Raw genomic sequence first — 27,620 nt, 5'->3', positions numbered from 1 at the left:
TTCATCAATTGCCTATAACATACCAAACTGAAATGCTCCCAACGGGAGGTTTTGCCCATTATCTCATAGAAAGCTTATAGAAAAGTCCTATTATAGTATTAAGAACTACGTCAACGATAAAAATGCTTGGGTGCAAATTATTAGATGACAATGTGAGAATGAGATGGTGATATTAAAAAAAAACAACCGGCTAAGTTTGTTGTGGGCTTCTTCTTAGACCATAGCTCGTTTGGAACCCTCGTATCTTTAGTTTTAAGTTGACGAATTTAGTTATCGCCATAAACTTTATTCAATATGGAAAGGTGATTTTCAAGTCTATCTAGTGTTTTCCCACCCTCCCCTATCAACCGTTTTTTTACTTTTACTTTATCTGGCTTTATGCTCTATGTTTTTAACTCGCTAGCCCAACTAATGAGTCTAAAACACAGAGCAATAAAGCCAAATAAAAAAAAGTCAAAGAAATGTTTTTGAAATAGGAACTAACCATGAACGCTCGTGTATTTGCCAATGTAAAATATAACTCACCTTTTCCTTAAACTAATTAATAAAGCTACAGAATAGCAGCAACACTAAATATATCGTAATTTACCCGTGACGTGAGTTAAAACTGTAAAACTGATACTAAATTCACACAATTCTTGAACAATGAATAATATTATTATTGTGTCGTACAAAACATATAGCTTCCCGCTTGATCTCAAAACGAAAACATGTTTGATGGCTTCAATACCTACCTTCATAGTTTTATCTCTGATAAGATATCGAGCGCATTATCACGAAGATTACGTTGGAAAACTGTTTTACTCTCGATGTGGGGGATGGATCAGAGTTAGTTATTATTTTCATAGAAAAATATTATTATTATTATATAGTTCACTAAACAGATTTCGCTGATGCGTCTCTTTCATTTCTCGTGCTCTTTGTCTTTTTGATGTTTGTCCAGTCTATTCTTAAACTGAATCAGTGATACTACAGACACTAATCATTTAATTTTATTTTCGTTGTAGTTTCTAGTAAATTATATCTTCAGAGTATACATCTGTCCTACTGTCCGCTAAAAAAAGGACAAAATAAACATAAAGAAATATTATGCCTTTTGAAAACACCTTTAAATCTGATGAACTGAGTTTTTTTTTAATTTTAGATTCATATCTTGTGGGTACCGCTCTTTTCACTGAGATAAAAAATATCCTATGACCAGGATTATATCCAGGTGTTTTTTTATACCATTGCAACTTAGGCCTTGATTGCAATCTTAGCACGGCTAGCATGGGCAGGAGACAATTATCTCCCACAACTATCAACTGTCAGAGCACTGTCGCACAAGTGGAAATATTATCCAAATAATATATGTGTATTAATAAACCTGGGTAAACTTCTCCTATTCCATGTGCCAGTAATTTAGCCGGTGGGCACGTTAATTATATCACTTGTCAGGGGATATAATCGGGGGATATAATTTTTATCTCCCGCCCGTGCTAACCCTTCTGATGGTAAGTGATGATGCAGTCTAAGATGGTAGCTGGCTAACCTGTTAGAGGTATGACAGTTTAAAAGTTATAATAAATACGCATCACTTTTATTTCTATACGACATCGTACCGGAACGCTAACCGAAACTAGTCATGGCTGAAGCCTACCACCAGATCAGACCAAAGTAAATTCAGACAAAAGTAACCTATGACCAGTATGGAAGTAATAGTATATAAAACAACAACAGCAGTGTTCGAGCCGAACATACGTAACGAACCAATAGACATTCGCATATATAATAATAAGATGGATCTTACTCCTTCCTGTTTACATATTCGAAAAAAATGGTAAAAGAATTAAAGGAAACGTAGAAATAGATAGGTACGACAGAGATAAAGTGATTTATTCAACGATTAACATCTAAGATTAAGCAGTCTAAAGAATGCAGAGCTGAAATCCAATTCTTAAGAAAAAAAAGCGAAATCTTTTAAAACGTTGATAAGGTTTTGGTAGGTATATAGGTAACCTCATAATAACATAAAACATTCCATAATATTTTTAAATGACATAATATTATTAAAAAACATATAAAAATTTTTAAGATTTATAAATATTATTGTTCAACTAAGTAATTCAAAATAGACTTTTCTTTCTTATTAAATTTTTTAAGTGAACGTAAAAATCCTTGTATCTTGATCGCATTCATTACACAACCTAAAAATAATGTTGCTATATATTTCTTTTTTGCTACATTTATTGGTAAATTTTTGATGGGAATATTTTCTTCATAGTTGCAATGATTGCTTCCTTCGACCTGCCCGTCTGTCGGAAATGTAGCTGACCTCATAGAAGAAAAAGATATTAGTATAAGACCCAACAACTACCGCTCCGAAATAAGTCTATGCGCATGGCTCGTACAAAAAGTAGATTACCTTACCATAGCGTCCAAATGGTAATGTGCAGACCCACCTGGCCCCTAAACCCAATAGTCGGAGTCTTTTTTTATTGGATTGAAATTCTTAGTTTTACCTGTTATAACTGCCATGATTTTATATAATTCTTATTTAACTTACTAAAAGTATATGAATTAATGAAAAATACACTTGTATGCACCACATAAAACGTTTAACTTTGAACTTTGAAACAATTTTTCAATCAAGTATGGTTTTTGTATTTTTTTGGGTGGTAGTTTGAAAATAATAATCTGGTAATACTGTCACAGACTGTCATAAGCAACTGTCGTTGTCACTGTCAATTGACAAAACTTCAGCTATTCCAATTTCCAGTCTGTGGGTCTAATAAAAATAATCGTGTTTTTTTTTTTTTTTTTTTTTTTTGCTTTTTTTTTTTTTTTTTTTTTTTTTTTTTTTTTTTTTTTTTTTTTTTTTTTTCGGCGGGAAACTTCGTACATGGCGGACGCGGTTTTCTCAAATTTTTCTTTGATTTTACTGTAAACTCGTCTTGAAAAGGATTTGGTGTTGTTTATATTGAACTGTAACTTGGCCTGTCAATTTGTGCACACGTGTTAGTGAGATTCCGGTGTAATTTCGGTGTTTTATGTGAATTTACACAGCAGCAGAAATAGTTGTTATTGGTGATATTCGTATAAATCTAACCGTATTTGGTGTTGGTTAAATATTTATTATGTGTCTGTAGTTATAGTGTTTCCAGTAAAATGGATCTAGATACACCTCCTGAGCCGCCCGACCCGGGGGCATCAGCCTCGTCTCGCAAACGACAAGGAGAGGATACCAACGTATATGCGGCCAAAAAAACTATAACTGATCCTACTCAGGTAAACCCATCCGTTCAAAGCCTTTACATACATCCTTCCTTCACCGAAGGCGCCAAGTCATACTCTGACGATGATAATGGGCCTTTTATCGTCCAAGTCTCACGGGAAGTGGAGGACCCATCCTCTGGAGCGTCATTACGGGCTATAAATTTCGGTCAATTCTTGCACAAACACAAAATTGGTTCAATTATCCACGACGGCGTCAAAAATATAGGCCGCAACAAAATTACTGTAGAGTTTACTTCTGCCCAAGCTGCCAACAACTTTCTGGTTAGTCCAGTTTTGAAGTTATGCAAATATAGAGCTATAATTCCCACATACAACATAACCAGAATGGGGCTGGTGAAAGGAGTTCCCGTGGACTGGTCGATGGACGAGCTTGTTGATTCGCTAGAGCTCCCGCCTGGCTGTGGTGAGGTTCTGAAATCAAGGCGACTGAACAGAAAATCTGTCACAGAGGGTGTCATCACTTGGGTGCCTACCCAATCTGTTGTCCTAACCTTCAGGGGGCAAATGCTTCCTGCTAAGGTATATTCATACCACACCTCACTGCCAGTTGAAACATATAAACTTCCAACAATACAGTGCCAGAACTGCTGCCGTTTTGGCCACATTAAAACAATCTGCAGATCTAAGCCCAGATGCTACAGATGTGCTCAGCCCCATACAGGTGACTCATGTTTGGTCATCAAGGAATTATCTACATGTTTACACTGCTCTGGTAGTCATTTTGCTACTGATAAAGACTGCCCAGAATTCTCCAGGCAGCAATCTATTAAAATGGTCATGTCTCAGAATAATAAATCTTACATTGAAGCATCATCTCAGTTTCCTCCTGTCCGCAGGTCCTATGCTGAGATAACAAAAGAAATGTTTACTCCTACTAATGTAACTTCCTCCAAAACCTCCTACCGGCAAACAGTTTTCCGCTCTCCTCGTCCCCGAGCTCCTCTAGCAAAGGGCTACGATAAAAAAGCTGTTCAGACTATTGTCGGTGATTACTCCTCATCCCTTCCTAATGGATGCGCTCTCAACAACAATGTTGAGAACCCTCCCTCCCAAGGTAAAATGCTTGAGTTTATCTCCGAATTTCTACTTAGTATTGTCGCTCCATGTAGTGAAATTCCCTTACCGCCCAACGTTGCCAAAAACTTAAGCCAACTTTTTAAACTACTCCAAAATGGGCCCAATAACCCTGCTACAGTGGAACTGTAAAAGTTTACGTCCCAAGAAACATAAGTTAACCTTCATAATCCCACCATTCTTCCTCCCAAAGTCCCCCGTCCTTTGAGTGTTAAATGTTTTTTAATGTTTGTTTTCAGTCCTTATTGTAGATTTTTATGTAAATATATAGTAAGTAATAAAATTAAAGTATAATGTACAAAAAATATCCGTGTAAGATATATATGCATGTGTTGTCTGTGTCCTTAGGTTAAAGAGCTAACTAGCTAATAACAACTATTTCTTGGTACAAATTCAAAATTAACTTTTCATTAGTTTCACCGATCAATCTCCTTCGTGCCTTCTTCATCTACAAGACATTGGCGAAATACCTTGTGCCCAGTTGGCGCAGACAAAAGCCATAAACAAGAATTGAATTGAATTGAAAAATAATCGTTACTTTACCGTGAGTTTACATTAGTTACCTCTATGAATATGAATCATTAAATTCAACACCAAGATTCTCTAGATTATTCCATACAAAATTGCATTTAAAAACTAAATTCACACGGGAAACTGACCATAAGTCGTAAAAACTTATAAGTTGAATTGAATTTCGGTGATCCATCTTGTTATAAATCTTTACTCCTACGAAAGCATATAATTCTGATCAAACACGTTGTAATCTTTCTAGAAGATAAAACTAAAGTAAGATGGGTTCAAATAATGAAGAATTACCCGCACAGAATGAGGAAGGTGAATCGGTGCAACCTCGCCAGCCGAGGAATTTACAGGTACAACGTCTGTTACTCTATTACAACTTATTCCTATTATAAAGTGCGTAGCAGTACTTTTTGTATTATAAAATTGTATTGTAAACGCAAAGTTTATTATAAGTGATTAATGTCGCTTAAGAATGTCTGCAGCAGTGCACATCAGAGTATTTAATATGTTACCGGCGTTTTTAAGAAATCATTTATCTGCCCTTTGAATAACCATTGACTATAATTTTGGGGGAATACAAGATGGAAACTGGTAATATACATATTATAGCCATAAATTTATAGTTAGGAAGATATATTTATTATGCCTTTTCTATCTGAGGCACCCATGTGCATGTAAAATTAACCACAAGATCCTAGTGTTCAGGGTACTGACATCAAATAAATGGATAATGGATATAAGCACAGTGTTGAAATTTGTTAGCTTTTCTAGGAAAACACGCAGTACTACAAATAAATCATAATGTCATGTTTTATCACATAAACCAATGATGTTTGTTTGTTTCCACAACTTACTTATACATAAACAATTACATTAACCTCAAGATGCTTAGGAATCCACTACCTGCCAAATTACAATGTGGCAAATATCCATAAACACTCTTTAACTTGTAGGGTCTCCTTCGTTTCGCCATGGAGGCTACTAAGGCTGAAGATGCACCAGGGAACTCTGAACTGGGCCCCATGGATGAAGAGGTATATATATTAATTTTTTGGCTAATGGTTTGTTACGATGGACACAGAAAATATATGATTTTCCATATCATCTGGATGTGGATTCCACATTGAACTGCCGAAAACTTATTATTCATGAGCTAATCTTAGTCCAAGCAATACATTAGTCCTAATTTCTTGTGTCTGAGTGGCACAGGAAGAATGAATTTCCTCCCAAATGATGAGCCAGCCAATTTCGGAGTCCCAAGGGTTTGATTTCCACGACTGGAAAATGTTTGTGTGATGATCAGGAATGTTTTCAGTGTCTGGGTATTTATCTGTATTTTAAAAACATTTAGGCATATTATTTGTTAAAATATTTTAATATTTAGCCATTACACTAGCTACACTTATTTGGTGCTAGATGGGGATGTATATATTATTGTAGTATTATAGTAGTATTTATTTAAGTCCTCAAATGTCTAAAGCTCTGCTTGAGGATAAGCTGTGCTCACCGCAGCCATTGATGATGCTACCCCATTCACTGGCCATGAGCCCTAATTTTCTGATGCTGGGGACAGGCATTCTCTTTTAAACTATTTATACAAAAACAGCTATACAATTACATGTTGCAATAATACATGCTACAATTATGATACAACTATAGCTATGAAAATAGAAGTTCTAAATTTTGAAAGTGTTCTTTTATAATGTTTACTGATGTTTTTTCTTAAATTTTCAGAGACGTAAATTCCTTGAAGAAGCTCTGAAAAGTCTTACAGTAGATGTAGCACAAGTTATACAGAATGCTATAAAGATCCTCACTGATCAGAAGAAGATGAGCAGTATACAACTTGGAGATGCTCTGCCGGAGGATGTTGAGACAGCATTTAATAATGTTATGGAGTTTATTGATGACATTGATATTGCTAATGGTAAGTTCAGACTTCAGGTATCTATTGTGTTAAATACTATGTATAAAGAGAAACAGTCTATAGTGTGCAGAGTAAAAATAAAAATTCATACATAATGTTATACTCCTAATGTTGCCTGGCACAGATCACTACTAAGCGATAAGGCCACCTTTTGTATTCTACTTCCAACTTTCTATTCTTCTATTATTTCCCTAACTGTTGAGTGGTGTAAAATGAAGAGTTTAAAAAAATACAGTAAAGTTTATGACCAATTATTAAACCTGAAACTGTTTTGTCTAGCTTTGTCTGGTTGTAAAACGTTTAATTAAAGTTTTAAAATACTTAGGTAGTTAAAGATTAATATTTAGTGATTAGTGAATCTGTTCCAAACATTAAATACTGCACACTAACAGACAAAAACATGCTGGTAAAAATCACACAATATTTGTTCTAGATTTTCACAAACTGGGTGGTTTTGCTATATTCCCCATATGCTATGGCAGTGAGAATGAAGAGGTCCGTGCCAAAGCCAGCAGAGTGCTGGCTGAATTGTGCCAGAATAACCCACAATGCCAGTCCTTGGCACTTGAGAGTGGTGTGCTGAATGTGTTACTGCATTTAGCTATTACTGAGAGAGGAAACACTCTTGCTAAGTGCATTATGGCTATATCATGTGAGTATTGGTTTTTTGGTGAATATTTTTCCAGTAGTTCTATGAAAGTACTTATCTGTTTACCATCCATGAGACATTGTTATGTTATACCCTGCTATCTGATACCCCTGTATAAATGTTTAGCGCTTTCTTGCTTGCTTGTTTCTGTAGCACACCAATAAAGAAAGATAAACATGCTCCCCTCTTGTTCCCATTTTCCCTACCGACAAAGATAAACCACTAACTATGCTGCACCGGCAGTATGACATTTTCATTATATATGAAACATATAAACTTAAATGTTATTAAATTGAGAATTTAATGGAATAATTATAAAATCCAATTGGTTATTTATTATAAATAGCGCTCTTTAGCACACTATTTCTCTAAACTCAAGACTGCCACCATAATATATTATAATCTTTTTCTTTTATAAGCAATAATGAACCTTAACTACTTACAGCAAGTAACTTATATGCCTTATAGTATAACTTTTGTATTAGGTGCAACTCGTGAGTTTGAGCCGGCCTGCAAGGAGCTAACAGCTCAGGGTGGGTGTGAGATCTTGGCCAACGCGCTGCGATCTTCAGACTCGGCTGCAAGAACTAAAGCGGCATTCCTAATACGATATCTGTGTCATCACCATGCGGAGGCCAAAGGTATTCAATTCATGTGTTGTGGTTTTAATTATTATTTACAACAGAATTTTATTTAAATGTGCAAACAGAACTATGTTACTTAAATTACTTATACATATAATTCAAAATGTTTATTTGCATGATTGAATAACAAGATGAATTTCTCAAAAAAACTTCATTTTGGAATATGAACTCTGTAATTATTTTTATTTAGTTTAAATAAATCTTCTGAAATATGGCCCAGCCAATGGTAAAGCCTATGCTCTATATTTATGTGATAAAGTCAGAACTGAGAACATAAAAATTTACCAACATAGCTGAATGGGAAGCCAATTTAGCTTAGCAACGAAGGCCACTGCCAACCCCACACTGCAAATGTTGTTGAAACCCCACATTGTTGGTAGTCCAAGGGTATGGAAGTCCTAACAACTCTATGTCCAGTAGTAAATGGTGGTGACGTTGATAACAATTTTTGATGAAAAGGTTTTGATACATCCTATACATGTGTGTTTATATTTTCAGAAAAATTTATACAACAGAACCTAGTGAAAGCAATCGTTGATCAAATCAAGTCTAGGCGAGATGATAATTCAGAGCATTTGTTAAGTATACTTGAAAGTTTACTAGAAGGTCTTGACCCTACTATACTCCAGCAATGCAGAGACCCCAGCTTAGATCTCAAGAATGTTCTTGAAAATCACTTAAAACATCCAGAATTACAGGATGATACATTTATGGAGGAAAAGGAATATTGTCAAGCGATACTTAAAGTTTTTAGTAACTACCCACAGAGGGAGGTGGACAATAATGAAGTTGATAGATAGAGGAAGATGGATCTGTGATTCCTGAGCATTAATAAGTGTTTCATATATTGGTAGTTTGAGAAGGATTTGGGAGACCTGTAAAATTTGATTAAATATTATTGTTCTATAGATATAGTTATTTCATTTATATGTTATTTTTGATAAAGAAATTTCGACACTACTATGTTTTCATGCCTGCTATTCTGCATTAGAATTATATTTCGAGGAGATATTGCAGTAGGTCTAACTATGTAGTAGTTATAGAGTAGGTTTCTCTGTCCATGAAAGTTGAATGGAGACCATTTTAATCCAATTCTAGTACACATTGTCCTAGTTCCTTGATCTTCAAATAGCTGTTGGTAGTTTTTATGTACTTGCGTGGCAGTAGGTAAAGATAAATAATGTAGATGCACTAGTTAATGGTATATATTGAACCGTAGTAGTTAGTTACAAGTAGTGTTATGAAGTGACAATAGTGGCATAAAGTACAGAGGTTTAGATTAATCTTTTATACTAAAAATATTGGGATTGTTAATAAATTTCTTCACGAATGTATTGGTACAAAATCACGTTAATATAAAAAATAAATGAATATGCAACTGTTGCTTCAGTAACATACTCATTGACTACTCAGTCGCAGGTTCTACATTTTTAATCTAGGGAAAGAAGTGTTGTTTTTTTATTCTGTGGCAAAGATATTAAAAGTCAAAAGTTGTCTAAATCAGCTGATCATGTTAACATGTTTCTTTATTTTCTCTTTAAAAAAGTGAATATATTCATACCCCGACCAGAGTAACATATTAAATCAATGATCCCGACACGATAACAGTGATTACCTAACTTGGTTCCAAAGAATACACCTAATATCATAAATTTTTTTGGGGGGTATTGGATACATTACTCTTTTATTAAGTTATTCAAATTACAATAGTTTATTACAAGATGTATTAGTGCTAAGCTAAAATCTAAATGAAGCGTGCATTTTGCGTATTAGTTACGCTACTTCACGAAAATAAGTTAACCGTATCGAACATGGCAAAGCTAACAGATTTCAAGCAATGGAAGTTCCGTTCGCCGCCGAACTACGCAGAACTGCCTATTGATGAAAACCCAAACTATAATGAACCGGTTGCTGTCAAAAATGCTGTTTTTTCGAAGGTATCTATTTGTTTTTTGGCCATAATAATTTTTTCATATTCATGTCTCATGCCTCTCTCATAGGAGAAAATGATTCGAAATCAGTCTGAAGGATTATTATTACATAGAATCTCTCTTCCTAGTTTGTGCCCAGGTGAAAATTCAAAATTATTAGTATTCTATCTGTGGGCTGTTACTGAGAATTTCTTGAACAGAAAAACTCAATAGATACCTGGCAAATTATTACTGGATTCACGGATAACTCAGGATCTTGCACGTCATATCTGACTACTAGACCAGATTACAAGTACAACATCATGAAGTGTTAGAAATAATGATAAGGACTCTTATTGGCTTCAAATACTAGCTAAGGCTTGTCCTATGCTGGGCCTGTGCAGATTAATGCATTTCACAAGCCTTTGAGACCATTATAGAGAATTCAAAGGCATGCAGGTTCCCTCAAAAAGTTGCATATAACTTCTACAAAATATGTCAAACTCAGTCCTGCCTATAACGGAAGCAACATCCTATTTACTAAGCTATCACAGTTTAGATACACTTAAAAGTACCTAATGAAACAATTGTTTGCATACTTATATTATAAATGAGAAAGTGTGTTGTACTCCTAACCACTATGCTATCTGCTTCTTTAATTAATCAATTTAATAATTTGAGAAGCTAGTTAATCAAGCCAAATTAATTTCTATATTACAGGTGCCAACAGAACCCCTTACGGGTAAGCTGCATCTAGTCTGTGTGTCGGACGAGGTATTACTTGATATCCTGGACTTGGATCCTAAGGTGGCGGAGACTGAGCAGTTTGTTGACTTTTTAGCGGGGAAATACTCACCTGAAGGTTGTTTGAGTGTTTCACATAGGTAAATTTTTACTTATGCATTATAGAATTCTCAAAAAATTTAATGTCCATCTAAAAGCAATCTCTGAACTTTGAATACTGGGGTGCCTGCAGTGGTGTGAAACTAACGGATAGCCATTGCCAGAGTTATAAAAAGCCTACTCTTAAGTATTTCTAACTCTTACTGGAGATTTTCTTCATTTTATATCATCTGCATACCCTCTATGCATGCCACTCGGTGCCTGGCATTTGTAGTCTTTAGATATTCTTTGAAAATTACACTAAAACATAAGAGACTCAACATGTTGATATTCCCAGTAGAATCAGAATTCCACTACTAAATATAATTTACCAGTGTAAAGTATTTTTAGTGTTATCAATATTGTACCTATATTTTTCAAATACAACCTTATAAAAAAATCTTAGTCACATCTTAGGGTGGCTGGAGATAGAAGAGATAAGCTTTCCTTTGTTTACCACTAATTCTTGTCACTGTACTGGTTCATCGTTATCATCATCCACAGCCTATTAACATCCCACTGCTGGGCACAGACCTTAGATTCATAGGAGACAGTTTTAGAGCATACGCTCCCACTAAAATGCTCCAATGCGGGGTTCTGGTAAATTACTAATGAAAATAATTAAGGTTACATTAAATGGACAGAAGGATTTCTCTAACAAGGCCTTACATTTATATAATGGATATAGATTATGTATTATTTTTATAATCAACTAGCGTACCCAGCCCGCTTCGCCGGCCTAGATTTTGCTTTATTTTATTTAAACAATAAACTTACATCATTAAATTTTTAGTAAAAGCTGTATTTGACAGTTAAAAAATATGAGTGCTCCGATCGTCACTAAACTTTACAGGATTACTCGCCAGGTCAATCCGGAGATTCCCTGAAAGTTTCATTGAAATCGGTCCAGCCGTTTCGGAGCCTATACGGAACATACCCACACACTTTCTCTCTATATATATATAGATAAGAATAACACTTGAATGGTAAAGGAAAACATCGGTAGGACAACTGCATACCTGAGAGTTCTCTATTATGTTGTCAAAGGCGTGTGAAGTCCACCAAAACACACTCGGCCAGCGTGTCGGACTACGGCCTTAACCCCTTCTCATTGTGAGAGGGGAGGTTGTGTTTTTATGTTGATGATATTTTGATAAAATTTAAGGAATTTGTATGAGTACTTTTGAAAAATTGTTTCAGATATGGTGGCTATCAATTTGGTTTCTGGGCTGACCAGTTGGGCGATGGAAGAGCCCACATCCTCGGCGAATATGTTAACAGGTAAACTTAATTACTATGTTCAGCTTTCTATGTCAAACTTACAACTTACATATAATCATATTGTTAAGATATTTTTTTTTTTTAAATAATAAATTATGATTTATGGTATGATCGGTTTTTACGTGACACGAAAAAGAGCAAATCACTATCGCAAATCGGTTGGCGGCACGTCTTTGTCGGTGACGGTATTTATTTATTTTTCACATACCCAGACAGGCATTAAAATTTCGCAATTCATCTCTCCAGGCTAAATGTAGAACACATAATTAAATAAGACAAACATATTAAATATAGGCTCAGAGTCACTCAGCGGGCGATGGAGAGAGCTATGCTCGGAGTAGAACCAGAATTACCGACATAGCTCAACGAGTCGCGAAGCTGAAGTGGCAATGGGCGGGGCACATAGTTCGTAGGAGGGATGGACGTTGGGGTCACAAGGTGCTGGCATCCCCGCACTGGTAAGCGCAGCGTTGGTCGACCCCCGACGAGATGGACGGACGACATTAGGCGCGTCGCAGGTAGCCTACAAAAGACATATGTCCAGCAGTGGACGTCTTTCGGTTGATATGATGATGATGATGATGATATTAAATATAAGACACATATGAGAAAAATAACAATTAAAAATACACAAGTGTCTTTTTGGTAAGATTAATTTAATAACCTTTGTGTTCTGAAGCGGTTAGGTGGCAAGGACGTCTATCTCTGAATTGTCTCCAACTGAAACTTTAAGCGTAGCGGTGATAGCGTCACTTTCTTCATCAGTACTTCTTGCAGGTTTCCTCACGATAGTTCCTTTCACCGTCAAAGCAATGATATATTTTATTTTTATTATTTGGAATACAAACGGCTATAAATAAATTGTTACCATGGATAAACTTAATTATAGCTCTTACACAAGCCAATAAAGTTTTCACTATTAATTAAAATTATCATAATGATACGGGAGTTTGGTTTAATTAAATCTAAGTAACTTATACTAAGTAATACTAGTTACAATAAGTTAATAACGCAAAAAAGATTGCTCATTTACAAAAAGTTAATCTAAGAAAGAAAAAACACACATTCAAGTGTATTTTTTGATAGCAGATACAAACTTTCCAAACTTATAATAAAATTGGGCTATATGTTGATACTTATTATTGTAAATATCACATGTTCTTATAATAAATCTGTTCCGGCTATAATTGGTCTTAGCACGTGGGAGAAGGTACGTATTCATTTTACGATTAGTACGTTTGTCGGATTTGGGAACACAAAATTTTATTTTATTTGTCAGAAATTGGCAATCGATTAGGCCGTTTATTATTTTGTACAAAAAAATCTGATCTCTGTATTTTACTTGCTTACAACGCACATAACTTAGAGAAGTTAGAGGTGTGTGCTGGGATTAGAACTCGGCCCTCCGAAATGTGTCGAAGTCCTGCCCATTGGGCTATCACTGCTACACATAATGGATGTGCTATATATTCCCGGACTTCACTTCCTTCTCCCACGTGTCTGTAACTCCAGTAAAGGGGAATCCTGGCAGCCGCAGCTGAAAGGTTCCGGCGAGACTCCGTATTCGAGATTCGGAGACGGCCGAGCGGTGCTTCGCTCCTCAATTAGGGAGATGGTCGCCAGCGAGGCGTGTCACCACCTGGGCATACCGACTACGAGGGCGGCTGGTTTGGTGGGTAAGATGGTTTGCTTAAACTAACGATTTTAATATTATGCTACACACAAATCGCTCGGCAATCCGTTATTACGTAGCCTAGAATTGAAAGGTCAAGTACGTCGATACATCCTGTAGGCTTAGCGGATAAGTAATGTTGTACTGGAGTCCCTAGGGGCTTTGATGATTTGAATAAGGAATATCGCACACGGCGTATCTGAATAAAATCTCTTCATTCTAAAATTGCTATCACTTCTTCTCTTTCGTAGTAAAGTGGATCGTGTTAAAGCTCAATTTGCTTACAACTCTTTTGATTTGGCAGATTGGGCAGAACGTTAAAAAATCAGAAGTACAGGATTTGAGACTCTAAAACTTGTGACATTAGGTTCATTTTACTTTGACGATACAGAGTTTGATTCTCGAAAACGACTGATTGAGTTGTACTAAGGCTACTTGTCTACCGTAACCACTCCGCAATATTTAGTTATTACTATAAAAACGTCACGTGTTTTGTTGACGTGGCGGATTATTAAATAAATAAATAAATGAATTAATATACTAGGAGAGAATATACACATATATCGCCATCTAGCCCGAAGTAAGCGTAGCTTGTTTTATGGGTACTGGATGAATATTTTTATGAACAATGAAAACACTGAAAAATATTCATGTTCACATTTTCCAGTTGTGGGAATCGAACCAACGGCCCTGGACCCTGCACAAAGCGCCAATCAGCCGTGAATATTAGTGAAGCTAATGTTTTTCTGAATTCCGCCAGTGAGCGACGAGCACAAAGTGTGGCGTGACAAGACCTACAGCGGTATGGCGCGGCAAGAACGCGCCGCCGTCGTGTTGAGAGTTGCTCGCGCCTGGTACAGGCTCGGCTCCTTCGAGATACTCCTCAAGCGGAAGGAGCCCCGCCTCGCTGCCGCACTGGCTGATTTCGTCATTAAGGTATACCTACTGTGATCAGCAAAATTAAGCTTAATTTGCTGCTATTCTCCGCGATAAGAAGGTATATTGTGTAGGTATTTATTTGTTCTGTTGCAGCACCATTTTCCCCACATTGATGCCAACGACGACGACAAATACGTGAAATGGTATTCAGAGGTGGCGCACAAGAATCTGGACATGGTTGCTGCCTGGCAAGGTATAAAAAACTTCAAGTGTTTTTTCTGTTATCCTTAAAGCAACAAATCTTTAAGGGTAACAGAAAACTTGGAATCCGACACCAAATTTTTAACTGTTCTTCTTCGAAAAGATTAAAATTTTTTTTTTATGTAATTAAATTTTATTTGATATTACCGTACCAACACTATATCAAATTTGTAATTTTGTTTTAAATACATATAAAAATTTCAAAACCGACAGGATTTGGACCTGCGACTTAATTATGGTAAATAGTCTTATTTAATTATGTTAAGTAAACAAAATGAGTAAAAACAATAAAAGTCTATGAAAATACAACAAATAAGTTCAGCTTATTTCATGCATCGCGTACGTTATTTTGAATTAAGAATACATTTTTATCAAACCAGGTCTAGGCTTCACACACGGCGTCCTGAACACAGACAACATCAGCATCCTCGGCGTGACCATAGACTACGGGCCTTATGGCTTCTTAGAGCACTATTACGAGCACTACGTTCCCAATTCCTCTGACGACATGGGAAGATACGCCTTCAATAAACAGCCAGAGGTGAGAAACAGGCTTTTATTAGAAAAATTTTCTACTCTAGAAAAAGGCCAATTAGCTATAATATCTATATATTTATGTGACGCTTCTTAACGCATGGAATGACGATCTAACTCGCAAAAAGAGTAACGAGCGAGCGCGATAGTAGAAGATAAGAACTACGCCACATCTCGAAACTTATTTGAAAGCTACGTTTTTTTTATGTTATAATAATAAAACCATCTATCATCTATATAAAAAGAAATCCGTATAATTTTATTAGTGGTATAACTCTTTACGTGACAGAGTTCGTCCGGCGAAATACCACCGCCACGCTTATGTTTCGGTCTCCACATTACCAAAACTAGATGGCGCCACAAAACTAGATGCTGCTCTATGTATAGGTTATGGCCTTTCACTTGCCACTAAATGAGCAATGTGCTTCATCCGTCAATTATAATTTTTTTTTTTTTTTTTTATATGTTTTGAGACGAGCGCTTGACTGCGACCACACCTGATGGTGGTTGATGATGCATAAGTGGAGCTCGCTTGCCTAGAAGATATATATATATATTTTTACAAAATAACTATCATACGAGATTATACTCAGTTTAGTTATCAGGACCTCTAACTTATTTATAACTGCTTACATTGTTTTTTAATTTTAGAAAATTAAATGATTATTGACATTTATAATATACTAATATTATAAATGTCAATGTAAGTTTGTCTGTTACGCTTTCACGCAAAAACTACTTAACCGATCCTCATGAAACTTTATTCACATATCTAGTGTTAGAAGTAATATAGGATACTTTTTATCCCGACATTAAGCTCGGTTCCTTTGGGAGAGGGGATGCAAGTGTTTGACGATTTTACACCATAACTCCGACAAATTATAACCGATTTAAATATTTATTTTTGTACTATAGAGGTTATAATATGTGTTTAATTTTGCCCAAGCTTTGTGTAGATCTGAATGTGGTTGGAGATAGAGGACAGAACTCCTCAGCGGACAGCAGCAAACCCCTCGTTTAAGGCTACAACTCAAAATAACTAAATACAACTCAATTGAATGCCACATCAAAAAACAAAATCAAACGCATACGAAGTCGCGGGCAACAGCTAGTTATTAATATAAAAAGTGCTTATAAAATTCTCCAATACTAAAAAAAGTGATAATGTGTAATGATTGCAGATATTATTATGGAACCTGGCGAAATTCGCGGAAGCCATAGACCCGATATTATCAGAAAAGGATAAAGGAAAAATAAAAGAAATTCTTGCAACGCTCGAGGGATACGTGCGTAATAAAGTTTTGTAAGTAATTTAAAATGTCGGAGAACTCGCAGCAGCGTCCTTTTACCATACCACCATCTAAAGCGATCGACAATTCGTTTGCCAAGCGTATAGCATGGTGGTTAAAAGTAAACCCTCCCCTTGGGGGGTATTTAGTCCAGCAGTGGACTGTTAAATAAATGTCAGCATAAATAAATGTTATAGGTTGTTGGAGAAGGAGTAATTTTACTAGCTTATTGTTTTTATTTTTATTAGGTACACAAAACAGGTAATAATAAAAATAACACAACTTGGAATTAAATTAAACAAAAAGTAAAGATAAAATAATATATATATGATTTCCCAAAAGATTATGTGGAGATTATGTGCTTAATAATTTGATTTTTAAAAATATTTAACCTTTTGTTAAAAATGTCAATATTACGATTACTGACACTGTGCAAGCAGTTATACCAAAATAACTTTTATCAATTTCATATTTAACTATTTTTAAGTCGAGATTAATACGGAGCAAGATATCGCCATGTTGTTTAATGCATTGAATTATGTTCCCTTTTTTTTGTTTTTTAATTACACTAAAAGTTAGCCCTTGACTGCAATCTCACCTGATGGTTAGCGGCTCGACTTTTTCGGTAGGGTGATAATCTACCAGCTGGTAACCAAATTTCCACGATGCCGGTAATCGAATCCGTGACCACCAACTTACAACCACAGCGCTCACCGCTGTGCCAGGGAGGTCGGCATGTTATTGCACCCTTAATATATGTAATTCTTAGAGCAAGACAGATCCTAAATAACGCCATAAACATAATTTTAAGTTAAAAAACCTTTAAAAATTGCCATCACTGCACAGGAAAATTAAGTATGAACTTATCAAAATGTCTAAAAAAGAGAAGAAGAAGAAACACTTTATTGCACTCATAACATACAGGAAAAGAAACAGTAAGGAGTATTCAGTACACAATGTAGACATGCAAAGGCGGCCTTATTGCTGCAAGCAATCTCTTACAGGCAACATTTGTAGATATGACTTACAGAAAGAGAACGTGATAGTTCCAAGAGTGTTGATAGATATATAATATATATAAATACCAAAATGTAGAATACATATATAATTGAAATAAATATACGTAATATAAATATAAAATATACATAATATATTAAAAGAGCTATTTGTTCGAATTTCAAAGTTTTGACTTTTGAGTTATACAACGTGTAACGGAATTATGAAATACTGTTGAAGGGTGCACAAGTATATTTCACGAGGACAACCGCGAGAAAAGCTTAGTTAGAAAAGCTTAGTAGGATAAGCTAATGTGGATGATACATTTTAGGCATTGAGATCCATTATACAAAGTGCAAATGAAAACCGAAATAATACTTCAGTGGCTTTGGAGGTATATTATTTACTGTCTCTTAGATTTATCTGTGAAACGCTAACAGTTTTTGAGTTAACCACTGCTTTATTTTTTACTGAAAACAATCGGATACAGCCCCAACATCACATGCAAAATTAAAATCAAATGGGAGTCACTTTATAAGGTACGTGTCGCGTAGCGTAGGTACTATGCCCGTGTCGGTCGTTTACCTACAATAGGGTTGTCACAAGTAAACACTGAGAATGTTTTGAATTAGTTTGTGTGGAAAAATAAATATGCTTCTTTTGATTTAATGTTTTTACAGGGTGATTCCTTATGAAATATACTTATGCATCCTTCAACATTCAGGAGTCAGATACTCACCCACATCATGGCCAGATTGGGACTTTTTACCTGAATCTATTCAAATATTTGTGGGTCATAGTAAACCTCGTTTTTACACATATATATAAATAAATAAAAAAAAAAGAAAATTCATAATTTCGTTCCATGTTGCATAGTTTAAATGTCACTTAAAGAAGGTTCGGTATATGAACTCCAGAAAGCGTTAGCATATCTATGTGTAAAGAGGTTAACTTTGCATTGTTATTTTTTTATATCATCATTAAAATTTACAGAAAGACATACATTACCAAACTTGGCCTTGAAGAAATCCAAGATGGCGACGACGCGCTCGTAAAGGACCTTCTGGAAATGATGCAGATTACTACATCCGACTTCACTTGCACATTCCGACAGCTGTCAGAGGTAAACCAAGAGTTGCCACCTAAAAAAAAAAATCCCTTTTTCTGGGGTTATAAAGCAAGATTAGCTATTAAAACAAAAAAGAGTTCTACGGCCGATTGGCACAGAGGGCAGCAACCCTGCTTTCCAAGTTCAAGGCTGTGGGTTTGATTCTCACAACTGGAAAATATTTGTGTGATGAACAATTCATTTTTCTGTGAGACATCTATAGGCGGAGGGTAAACCTGATTGTTGACGTGGCGATACATCATACAGGCCGTGGTGACACTCGCCACGCTATATAATGGAATATATGTACTATACGTAATCTATAGGTATTAATTTTTAAAACCGATAAACATACTACATATATATGACAGCCGACTGGCGCAGTGGGCAGCCGCCCTGCTTTCTGATCCAAGGCCGTAGGTTCGATTCCCACAACTGGAAAATGTTTGTTTGATGAAATGTTTTTCAGTGTCTGGGTGTTTATCAGTATATTATAAGTATTTACGTGTATTATATTCATAAATCCATCAGCTATCTTAGTACCCATAACACAAGCTACGCTTGCTTTGGGGCTAGATGGCGATGTGTGTATTGTCGTAGTATATTTATTTATTTATTTATATATGACCGATAACCGATTATCACTCAGATTATTTATATAAAAGTATGTATGTATATTATTCATAAAAATATTCAAAAGCCATCTGAGTACCAATGACACAAGTCACGCTAACTTTGGAGCTGGATATCTATGTGTGTATTGTCATAGTACATATATTAATCTAAAAAAAAAATAACTAATAGGTACTCGTATATCATGAAAATTTGCTATACTCCGCGAAAAGCAGGAGAATCTGTATGGTGTAATTTATAATGTCTTCAATCCTTATACTCCACACCAAACAGATAATTATTGTCAAAAAATTATTCATTGTAAAGTCAACATCTCCTGGGGATGCTCCGGTTTCGGAGCTAAACGTGCGTAGAGGGTACATTGCCGAGGATCTGTTAGAAATTATAAATTACACCATACAGATTCTAGTGCTTTTCGCAGACTATAGCAAATTAAGCTTAATTTTCATGACATATCATGGGTTTCACCAAATTAACGCCTACCTCTATCCAATAACTTAAAGGTTTTTGACTTTGTCGATAAACAACATTCATGAATTTTCGACTTTCGACCGACTCTTGCTTTACTATTTTTTTTTTCTTACAAAGGTGGATATAGCACAATTGCAAGATCCTGAGAAAATGGAGCTGAAGTGGTCGCTGGCAAAAGTGGGCAAGGCGAAGGATTGGCTCAAATGGGTTCACAAGTACACCGATAGGCTGCAGAAGGAAAATGGTGGGTAGTTTGATGTTTCTTTTTTTCTACTAAAAGTTAGTCCCGCAATCTCACTTGCTGGTAAGTGATGGTGCAATCTAAGATGGTCACGTGCTAACCTGTTAGGAGTATGACAGGCGGGCAGACAGGCGATAAACAGGCGGGCAGACAGGCGGGTAGACAGGTGGTCAGACAAGCGAGTAGACAGGCGGGTAGACAGGTGGTCAGGCAAGCGAGTAGACAGGCGGGTAGATAGGTGGTCAGACAAGCGAGTAGACAGGCGGGTAGACAGGTGGTCAGGCAAGCGAGTAGACAGGCGGGTAGACATAGATATGTATATACTTATATATATTATGTGTTCAGTATTAGGATTGATGACTTAGTAGTTTTATTATAATTAATATATATAAATTAAATATATATTTACGCCCCATTTTCTATTCTAAGTTTCTTTTGTTTATGTGTTTACTTTGTATAAAATGTGTGTGTGCAATAAAATTTTCAAACAAACAAACTCGTATGTTATAGTGAAAGAAGACACTCGCCGTCAGCGCATGTTGAGAGTGAACCCCCTGTACGTGCCCAGAAACTGGATCCTACAAGAAGCCATCGCCGACGCAGAAAAAAACGACTTCCATAAGGTATTTTTTATTTACCTATACTATTTTCCACTACTTTTCTGTCGCCAATAGGGTATTTGACTGTGTTAAAAATATCACTAGTGCTGGTGTAATCCTTAAAGAATATTAGTTTTTAATATTATTTCATTTCACAAAACTATAATAAATATAGTATTTAATTTTCCCAAGACCCAAGGTCACGTGATCACCCCAAACCGAGTGTTTAGCGCCATTTTATACAACGTGTAACGGAATTACAAAATAATGTATTTTATAAGGAATCACCGAGTAAAAATATTAAATCAGAAGAAGCATGTTTATTTTTCCGTGCAAACTAATTAAAAACATTCCAAGTGTTTACTTATGACAACCCTGTTGAAAATAAAAGACCGACACGCGCATAGTACCTACAGAAGTCACTAATTTTGTATGTGATGTTAGGGATGTATTCGATTTATTTCAGTAAAACCTATGGCAACAAAAACTAGTAGCGTTTCGGTTTCACACATAAGTCTCAGATTCTGTTAATAATGTATCTACCTGTAAGGCCTCTGAAGTATTATTTCGGTTTTCATTTACACGTTGTATATTTGAATTTCGAAATGATAAAGAATAACATCTTTTATTTAGGTTAGACTGCTGCTAGACATCTTCAAGGATCCCTACACAATGCATGAAGAGGCAGAGAAACTTGGCTACTCGTCACAACCACCGACATGGGCGTATGGGCTTAAACTGAGTTGTTCCAGTTAAAAGCAACTGCATCCGTATAAAATTATTGTGAGATTAAAATCTCACAATAATTACTTAGGCACAGTCAAGTACCATTGAAAAAAAACTTGAAGATCATTTTTTGTCTGAATCTTCGGAACCTTAGTCTCATGTCTAATCCCTTCTGTTTCGTTTGGGGATTGACAATGTTGTATATATATATATATATGATACTGATATTCATTGTATAGGTATATATTAATTATTAGTATCTATTTTTAATATGGCAAGTTTATTATATATATGTAAATATATACACAAATACTATAAATTGTTAAATCATAGGTTAGGTAACATCATATATAAATTAAATACTGTCTGAAACCAATTATAATTTAATTTCTCTCAACAATTTAAAATGTGATATATCCGATTACCATCACTATTTATTCCCACGGAAAGGTAACCGTCCTCCGGTTTCTACATTTTTTCCACAGCCATCTGCTCACATCCCCTCATAGACTCCCGAATTCTTGTAAATCACCCTCATCCTTACAAAGTTATTTAAATACTTCTCTTACTCTCAATACTCCCTATGGTCCGTGTTCTCGTCCCCTTTTTTTCTTGATTCCCCAATAGTTGTCTTAGCTTTTTCCCTTTTTTCTGTTTTCCCGTTCCGGCTTATTAACTCTCCCAAGATGTCCCCTTTTTAGCTTTTTTTTCAAAATCAATGTCTATTACCAACTTCCTGTCACCTTTCTTGGTGTTGCCAATAATATATAGGTATATATATGGACGGCCCTTTGCAGCGGCCCTGCTTTCTGAGTCAAAGGCCGTGGGTTCGATTCCCACAACTGGAAAACGTTTGTGGGATGAGCATGAATGTTTTTCAGTGTCTGGGTGTTTATATGTATATTAGTATTTATGTAGGTATATTATTCATAAAAATATTCATCAGTCATCTCAGTACCCATAACACAAGCTACGCTTACTTTGGGGCTAGATGGCGATGTGTGCATTGTAGTACCTATTATATATATATGTTTATTTATATGCACCACCTACTTCTCTTCTTGAGCTGTGTTTTACGCCATTGGTTGCCTGGAAGAGATCGCTATGTAGCGATAAGGCCGCCAAATTGTATAATTTTCGTTAAATTTTTATTTACAAATTTTCTATATGTTTATGTGGTGTACAATAAAAGTGTATGCATTCATTCAATGTTGTGATATATTAGATGTTAAGTTGGTTTGTACATTCTTTTCATTTCTTGTTTTACTTAGGCCTAGTTTCACTGATGAATGCGATTACGCAAGCTAAACTGGCTTAAGAGCTGCAGTTTGCACATTTTTTTTTAAATGAAACATCTAATCGGTCTGTGTTGTTTTACTAGTAATAAGGTTGCATTTGTTACTTTTTGCATAAAAACTGTTGAAGATTAATTTTATGATTAATTTCTCGTTTTATTTACTTTCTCCCACAACAAGGACAAAAAACGAAAGTCTGGCATTCTGAGACAACTAAATACAACATAATGTAAAGTTATAAACATAGCTAATAAAAGATTTTGTCATAAATTTCATAAATCTATATATTTGCCTCAATTTTCTCAAAATTATAAAAATAAACAAAAGTCTAGTCATTCTGAGACAACTAAATACAACATAATTTAAAGTTTTTAACATATATACAACTTTCTTAATATTTAATAAAACCTTAATTTTTAGTTTGCAAGACTAGTCAGAAAAGAGGACTTTTGAAGAATATTGTATTTTACAATATTGTATATTTCAGTTTTACAAACTTTAAATTTCTAATCTGAACTATAAATCACATTTAAATATTGTTTTATTATTATCTATCATCATAACTTACATGTTAGGTGCTGTTGTGTTTTCTACTGCAATTTAATGACAACTTTGTAACATTATTTCTCTAAAAGAATTTATCTCAGGAAAAACCTGCGGAACAAAAGTTTTTTATTGCCTTTTTATCCAACTAGTCTTGTCGAAAATATTTACAATTACAATAAATGCTACAATGAAATATGCCAAACAACCAAATAATATAATATATGCCAAATATATAAAATGGAGATTTAACCTAAATCTCCAGTTTACAAATTACAATATTACTTAGTATAAATTACAAACAAAACTGCCATTGGGTTAGTTTGGTAATATTTCATCTAATCCTATAGATTTATTTATAATGACCATAATCTTTTTCGTATCATAGCAATATAAAGAGTGTGTTTATTCATAATCCTCATCAGCACTATCATCAGGCTCTGAATAATCCTCATCAATTTCTACTTTCCTTTTCTTCCTTTCCTGAACATTCTCCTTTTCTTCTTCCTGATTTTCCTTCTGCGCTTCAGTCTTAGCTGATCTGTGATGGAATACAAAAGATATACTTTTAGCCAGATCCCAGCATTGTTTTAAAACAAGATCCGCTAAATTTTTCTTGTCTGCACAGTGGTACCAATTTGATAAATCTGATGTACAGTCCGAGTTCTCGGGAGGTAGGGTAACCTGTATATTATTAACACATCTCTTACACCTAAATTTACAGTGGGTATCAGATAAAGTGTTTTCTTCCAATCTAAACAAGTCTTTTAAGTCATCAGATGTAAAATGTCTAAGAGATTCCTCATTCTGATCCACCACAGTGTCACTTAATGCCTTTTTGTGTGCTTGTCTTTGGAATATCTTCTCTTCTATTGTACCAGTCGCAAGAAGTCTGTAAATGTAGCATGGCTTCTTTTGTCCATCACGCCATACTCTAGCCATTGCTTGGTCATCATTTGCAGGATTCCAATCTGGGTCAAACATAATTAACCGGTTAGCACCAATGAGATTCAGCCCACAACCTCCAGCTTTTGAACTCAACATAAAGATCCATTCTTTGGAATCCTTATTGTTGAAGCTTTCTACAACTTTAGCTCTCTTCTTAATTGTCATAGATCCATCCAGTCTCACATATTGGTAACATCTCTTATGACATAATTTCTCAAATAAATCGAGAGTCTGAGTGTAATTTGATACAAGGACAATCTTGTCATCTGTATTTGTTTTCAAATTTGCCAATATGCAATCAAGAATCATTAGTTTTCCGGAATATTCAGGTCTAACATCCTTGATGTCATAATTACTAGGTAATAAGTCTCTTGCTTTTTCAAAGCCTTCTGATCTCTCAATAATTTTTTCATACACCAAGTCTGGGTGGTTGCATAGCTTCTTTAGTGTTGTTATACCAGATAGAGCACTGAGAGTATTCTTTTCACCAGTTCCAGCAAATTTATTTCTTATAGCATCAGAATTAATGAAGTTTTTGTATATCTGTGTTTGCAGTGGCGTCATTTTTACACAAATAACCTGTTCAAACTTGACCGGCAAGTATTTTGTCAGTAGACTGCTAGTTCGACGTATCATGCACTTATTTACTATTGATGTGAGAGTTAGTAAGCATTCTTGTGCCTTTTCTCTCTCTTGGCCTGTAGCTAATGCGTCTTGGCCTTTAAGAATTGGATTTTCATATCTTTTCTTGAAATCCTGCGCAGTGCCCAGGATGCCTTCATTTACAAAATGAACAAGACTGAAGTATTCTGTCAAATCATTCTGTATAGGTGTGCCAGATATAAGTATCCTTCTTTTAGCCTTTAGCCCCATTAATGCTTGGTATGTTTGATTCTCACTGTTTTTTAATCTGTGTCCCTCATCACACAGGACCAAACCCACTTCTGATGAATGCAAAATTTTAGAATATATCCTGAATGTTTCATAGGATATAATTAACACAGGTGTGGCAACCCTTATCGCTGCAAATGTGTTCATAAACTGCTGCAATTTTAATGTTATCTCTGCTTTCGAACCACCATCCATTGGTAATGAATTTATCCTTTGACCGAGCCATTTTTGTATTTCATTATACCAATTTTTCACTAAACTACTAGGGCATACGATTATTGCTTTGCTGATTGTAGGTTTGCAGTTAGGTCCTTGTCTGAGGAGGGTCCATAGAAGAGTGATACACTGTAGTGTTTTCCCTAAACCCATTTCGTCAGCCATTATACAACCATATGTGTTCTCAATTTGTTTTCCTGTTACACAGTCGTACATGAACTTGACTCCATCTCTCTGATGCGGTCGTAAGATGTTGCCTAATACTGGATCAACAACAACTGCAACTTCTATGTCATTTGGGTTCATTTTCATCTTTTCATGCTCTGGTATACTCTTTGGGAGGAACAGTACCAGTGCATTCGGTTCATCAGGATCGTGTAAAGCTCTTCGAAGTTGAGTTCTCTTTAAGCCTAAGCTTTTACTGCAGTAAGAGGATACGTAATTAGGAATAGGTACTTTGAAAGGCTTACACAAGATTTGTTTGATGAGGTTTTCGTGGTCGGACGTGGAGAGAGTCTGGGACGCTGATTTTTGTGCCAGTGGTATTCTTGCACATTCTCGCTTTTTTCGTTTTGTTGAATTAAGCAATGGACTTTTAAAAACACTATCTCCCGCACCAACCTGGCTTGGAGCTAAGCTACGCCTCATTCTGATTCCAAAACGGGAGTCCTACACATTTGGAAAAAAACAGTTAACAAACACCTTTTCTATATTTTTTCAAAACTTTTAGTTCAAAACAAAACAAGCAACATGCATGTCAAATCATGTTTGACAATGACAATTTGTATGTATTTACTATGGAGGGTAGAGGTAAGGAGAGTCATCTGTGTATATGAAAAAGTGTCGTCAAAATGTATTAAATTAGGATGGCGCCACATTTGCATCAGGGTAACTCTTAAAAGAAGCGTCAAATATAAATATTGTTAGAGTAGGCTTGAAAAATAAACAAGGAAGTATGGAGATACAAGGAAGTAAGGTTATATTTGCCACAATATTTTGTACAACGTAAGTTGTTGAAATTCTCAATAATTAACTACTTTAGTGGATAATGACATTAAATTTTTTAACTCGGCATACTTCAATTCATCTACGATTGCTACATTCATACCATACCCTGTGCATCCACCAGCGCCATTGTGGAGGATTTTTGAACTGTTATTTAGCGCAACAACTGGACACTTTTTCAACTTTTCTCCCATATAAGATGACTCTCCTTACCTCTACCCTCCATAACTATTTAGCAGTGCTGCCAGTGGCAGACAATAAAAAAAAAACATGACAGCTCAAAAAGTAACATAACAGAAAACTTTTAAACAGAAGGACCATGCCGCGGGGTTATTGGGGAATTGGTTTCCTTTAATAGTTCAAAGTCAAAGTCAAATATTTCTTTATTCAAATAGGTGTATATAGCAGTAAGTAGTGATGGCGATAACTACAATTGTAAACTTAAAACTAAAGCTACGAGGGTTCCAAACGCGCCCTGGTCTAAGAAGAAGCCCTTGACAAACTTATACGGGTGTTCTTTTTGTTATCACCATCTCACATTGTCATTAGAAAATATTTAAGAAGCAACCTGGTTAGAGCAATTGTTCACACCCAAACTTTTTTATCGTTTACGTAATCCTTAATACTATAATAGGACTTTTCTATAAGCTTTCGCTTAATACAAACTTTGAACTTTTTTAGTGACATCCCCAAGATATCAACCGTATTATTGTAAAATTGTATACAATTTCCTTTAAATGAATTGCTTATTTTGTGTAGTCTAGTGTACTGCACTGTAAGTTTATTTTTGCTTCTAACGGAGGCGAAACTGTTCCAAATAAAAGTCCATGACAACACGAAGGCGGACGAAGTTGCGAGGGACGGCTAGTATTAAATATAAAGCTGTAAGAATAAGCTAAAATCCTACTAATATTATAAATGTGAAAATGTGGAAGTTTGGATGTTTGTTACGCTAAACGGCTGAAAGGATTTGGATGAAATTTGGCATGCATGTAGCCATGGGTAAGTGGTTCCAGAGGGGAAAATTTGAAAATTGTTTACGAGCTAAGCCGCGGGAAGACATCTTTGAAATTTGATATGCACGTCTCCTACGCTATGGAAAAAAGGGTATGTACTTTCTATACATCGATCTCAAATAGTTCCCGTGG

At 35.5% G+C, this 27,620-nt stretch overlaps 3 protein-coding genes across 4 annotated transcripts; 2 read left to right on the top strand and 1 right to left on the bottom strand.

Annotated features, from left to right (window-relative positions):
• The first annotated feature begins 4,877 nt into the window (after positions 1 to 4,877).
• On the top strand, positions 4,878 to 9,002 carry LOC120628364 (hsp70-binding protein 1). Of its 2 annotated transcripts, XM_039896695.1 has the most exons (7): positions 4,878 to 4,894; positions 5,123 to 5,222; positions 5,826 to 5,906; positions 6,607 to 6,799; positions 7,233 to 7,451; positions 7,934 to 8,089; positions 8,591 to 9,002. In XM_039896695.1, exons 2-7 carry the CDS (start codon positions 5,142 to 5,144, stop codon positions 8,890 to 8,892), a joined length of 1,032 nt encoding a protein of 343 aa, XP_039752629.1. In that variant the 5' UTR covers positions 4,878 to 4,894; positions 5,123 to 5,141; the 3' UTR covers positions 8,893 to 9,002. The 2 variants fall into 2 exon arrangements, with proteins under 2 accessions (XP_039752629.1, XP_039752628.1); XM_039896694.1 differs by lacking the exon at positions 4,878 to 4,894 and having other exon boundaries at positions 4,901 to 5,222.
• A 564-nt stretch (positions 9,003 to 9,566) lies between these two features.
• On the top strand, positions 9,567 to 22,431 carry LOC120628338 (protein adenylyltransferase SelO-like). Its single transcript, XM_039896661.1, has 12 exons — positions 9,567 to 10,029; positions 10,723 to 10,886; positions 12,085 to 12,165; positions 13,678 to 13,841; positions 14,598 to 14,773; positions 14,870 to 14,969; positions 15,358 to 15,518; positions 16,693 to 16,814; positions 18,790 to 18,919; positions 20,126 to 20,252; positions 20,760 to 20,872; positions 21,482 to 22,431. Exons 1-12 carry the CDS (start codon positions 9,841 to 9,843, stop codon positions 21,602 to 21,604), a joined length of 1,650 nt encoding a protein of 549 aa, XP_039752595.1. The 5' UTR covers positions 9,567 to 9,840; the 3' UTR covers positions 21,605 to 22,431.
• A 1,299-nt stretch (positions 22,432 to 23,730) lies between these two features.
• LOC120628287 (DNA repair and recombination protein RAD54-like) lies at positions 23,731 to 26,224 on the bottom strand. Its single transcript, XM_039896585.1, has one exon. It carries the CDS (start codon positions 26,113 to 26,115, stop codon positions 23,818 to 23,820), a length of 2,298 nt encoding a protein of 765 aa, XP_039752519.1. The 5' UTR covers positions 26,116 to 26,224; the 3' UTR covers positions 23,731 to 23,817.
• Positions 26,225 to 27,620: the final 1,396 nt, after the last annotated feature.

This window comes from Pararge aegeria, chromosome 12, assembly GCF_905163445.1.
Source record: "Pararge aegeria chromosome 12, ilParAegt1.1, whole genome shotgun sequence".
In the NCBI taxonomy this organism is placed as follows: domain Eukaryota; kingdom Metazoa; phylum Arthropoda; class Insecta; order Lepidoptera; family Nymphalidae; genus Pararge; species Pararge aegeria.
Note: the sequence above shows the minus strand (reverse complement) of the source record. Positions and strands in the feature narration are given on the sequence as shown.

What these genes read in the sequence shown, in the direction of transcription:
- LOC120628364 (XM_039896695.1), top strand. Translation starts at nt 5,142, where the DNA reads ATGGGTTCAAATAATGAAGAATTACCCGCACAGAATGAGGAAGGTGAA. An exon ending in GCCAGCCGAGGAATTTACAG is followed by an intron (nt 5,223 to 5,825) that starts GTACAACGTCTG and finishes TTTAACTTGTAG; the next exon opens with GGTCTCCTTCGTTTCGCCAT. An exon ending in TGGGCCCCATGGATGAAGAG is followed by an intron (nt 5,907 to 6,606) that starts GTATATATATTA and finishes TTAAATTTTCAG; the next exon opens with AGACGTAAATTCCTTGAAGA.
- LOC120628287 (XM_039896585.1), bottom strand. Translation starts at nt 26,115, where the DNA reads ATGAGGCGTAGCTTAGCTCCAAGCCAGGTTGGTGCGGGAGATAGTGTT.
- LOC120628338 (XM_039896661.1), top strand. Translation starts at nt 9,841, where the DNA reads ATGAAGCGTGCATTTTGCGTATTAGTTACGCTACTTCACGAAAATAAG. An exon ending in GAGGGCGGCTGGTTTGGTGG is followed by an intron (nt 13,842 to 14,597) that starts GTAAGATGGTTT and finishes GAATTCCGCCAG; the next exon opens with TGAGCGACGAGCACAAAGTG. An exon ending in TGGCTGATTTCGTCATTAAG is followed by an intron (nt 14,774 to 14,869) that starts GTATACCTACTG and finishes GTTCTGTTGCAG; the next exon opens with CACCATTTTCCCCACATTGA.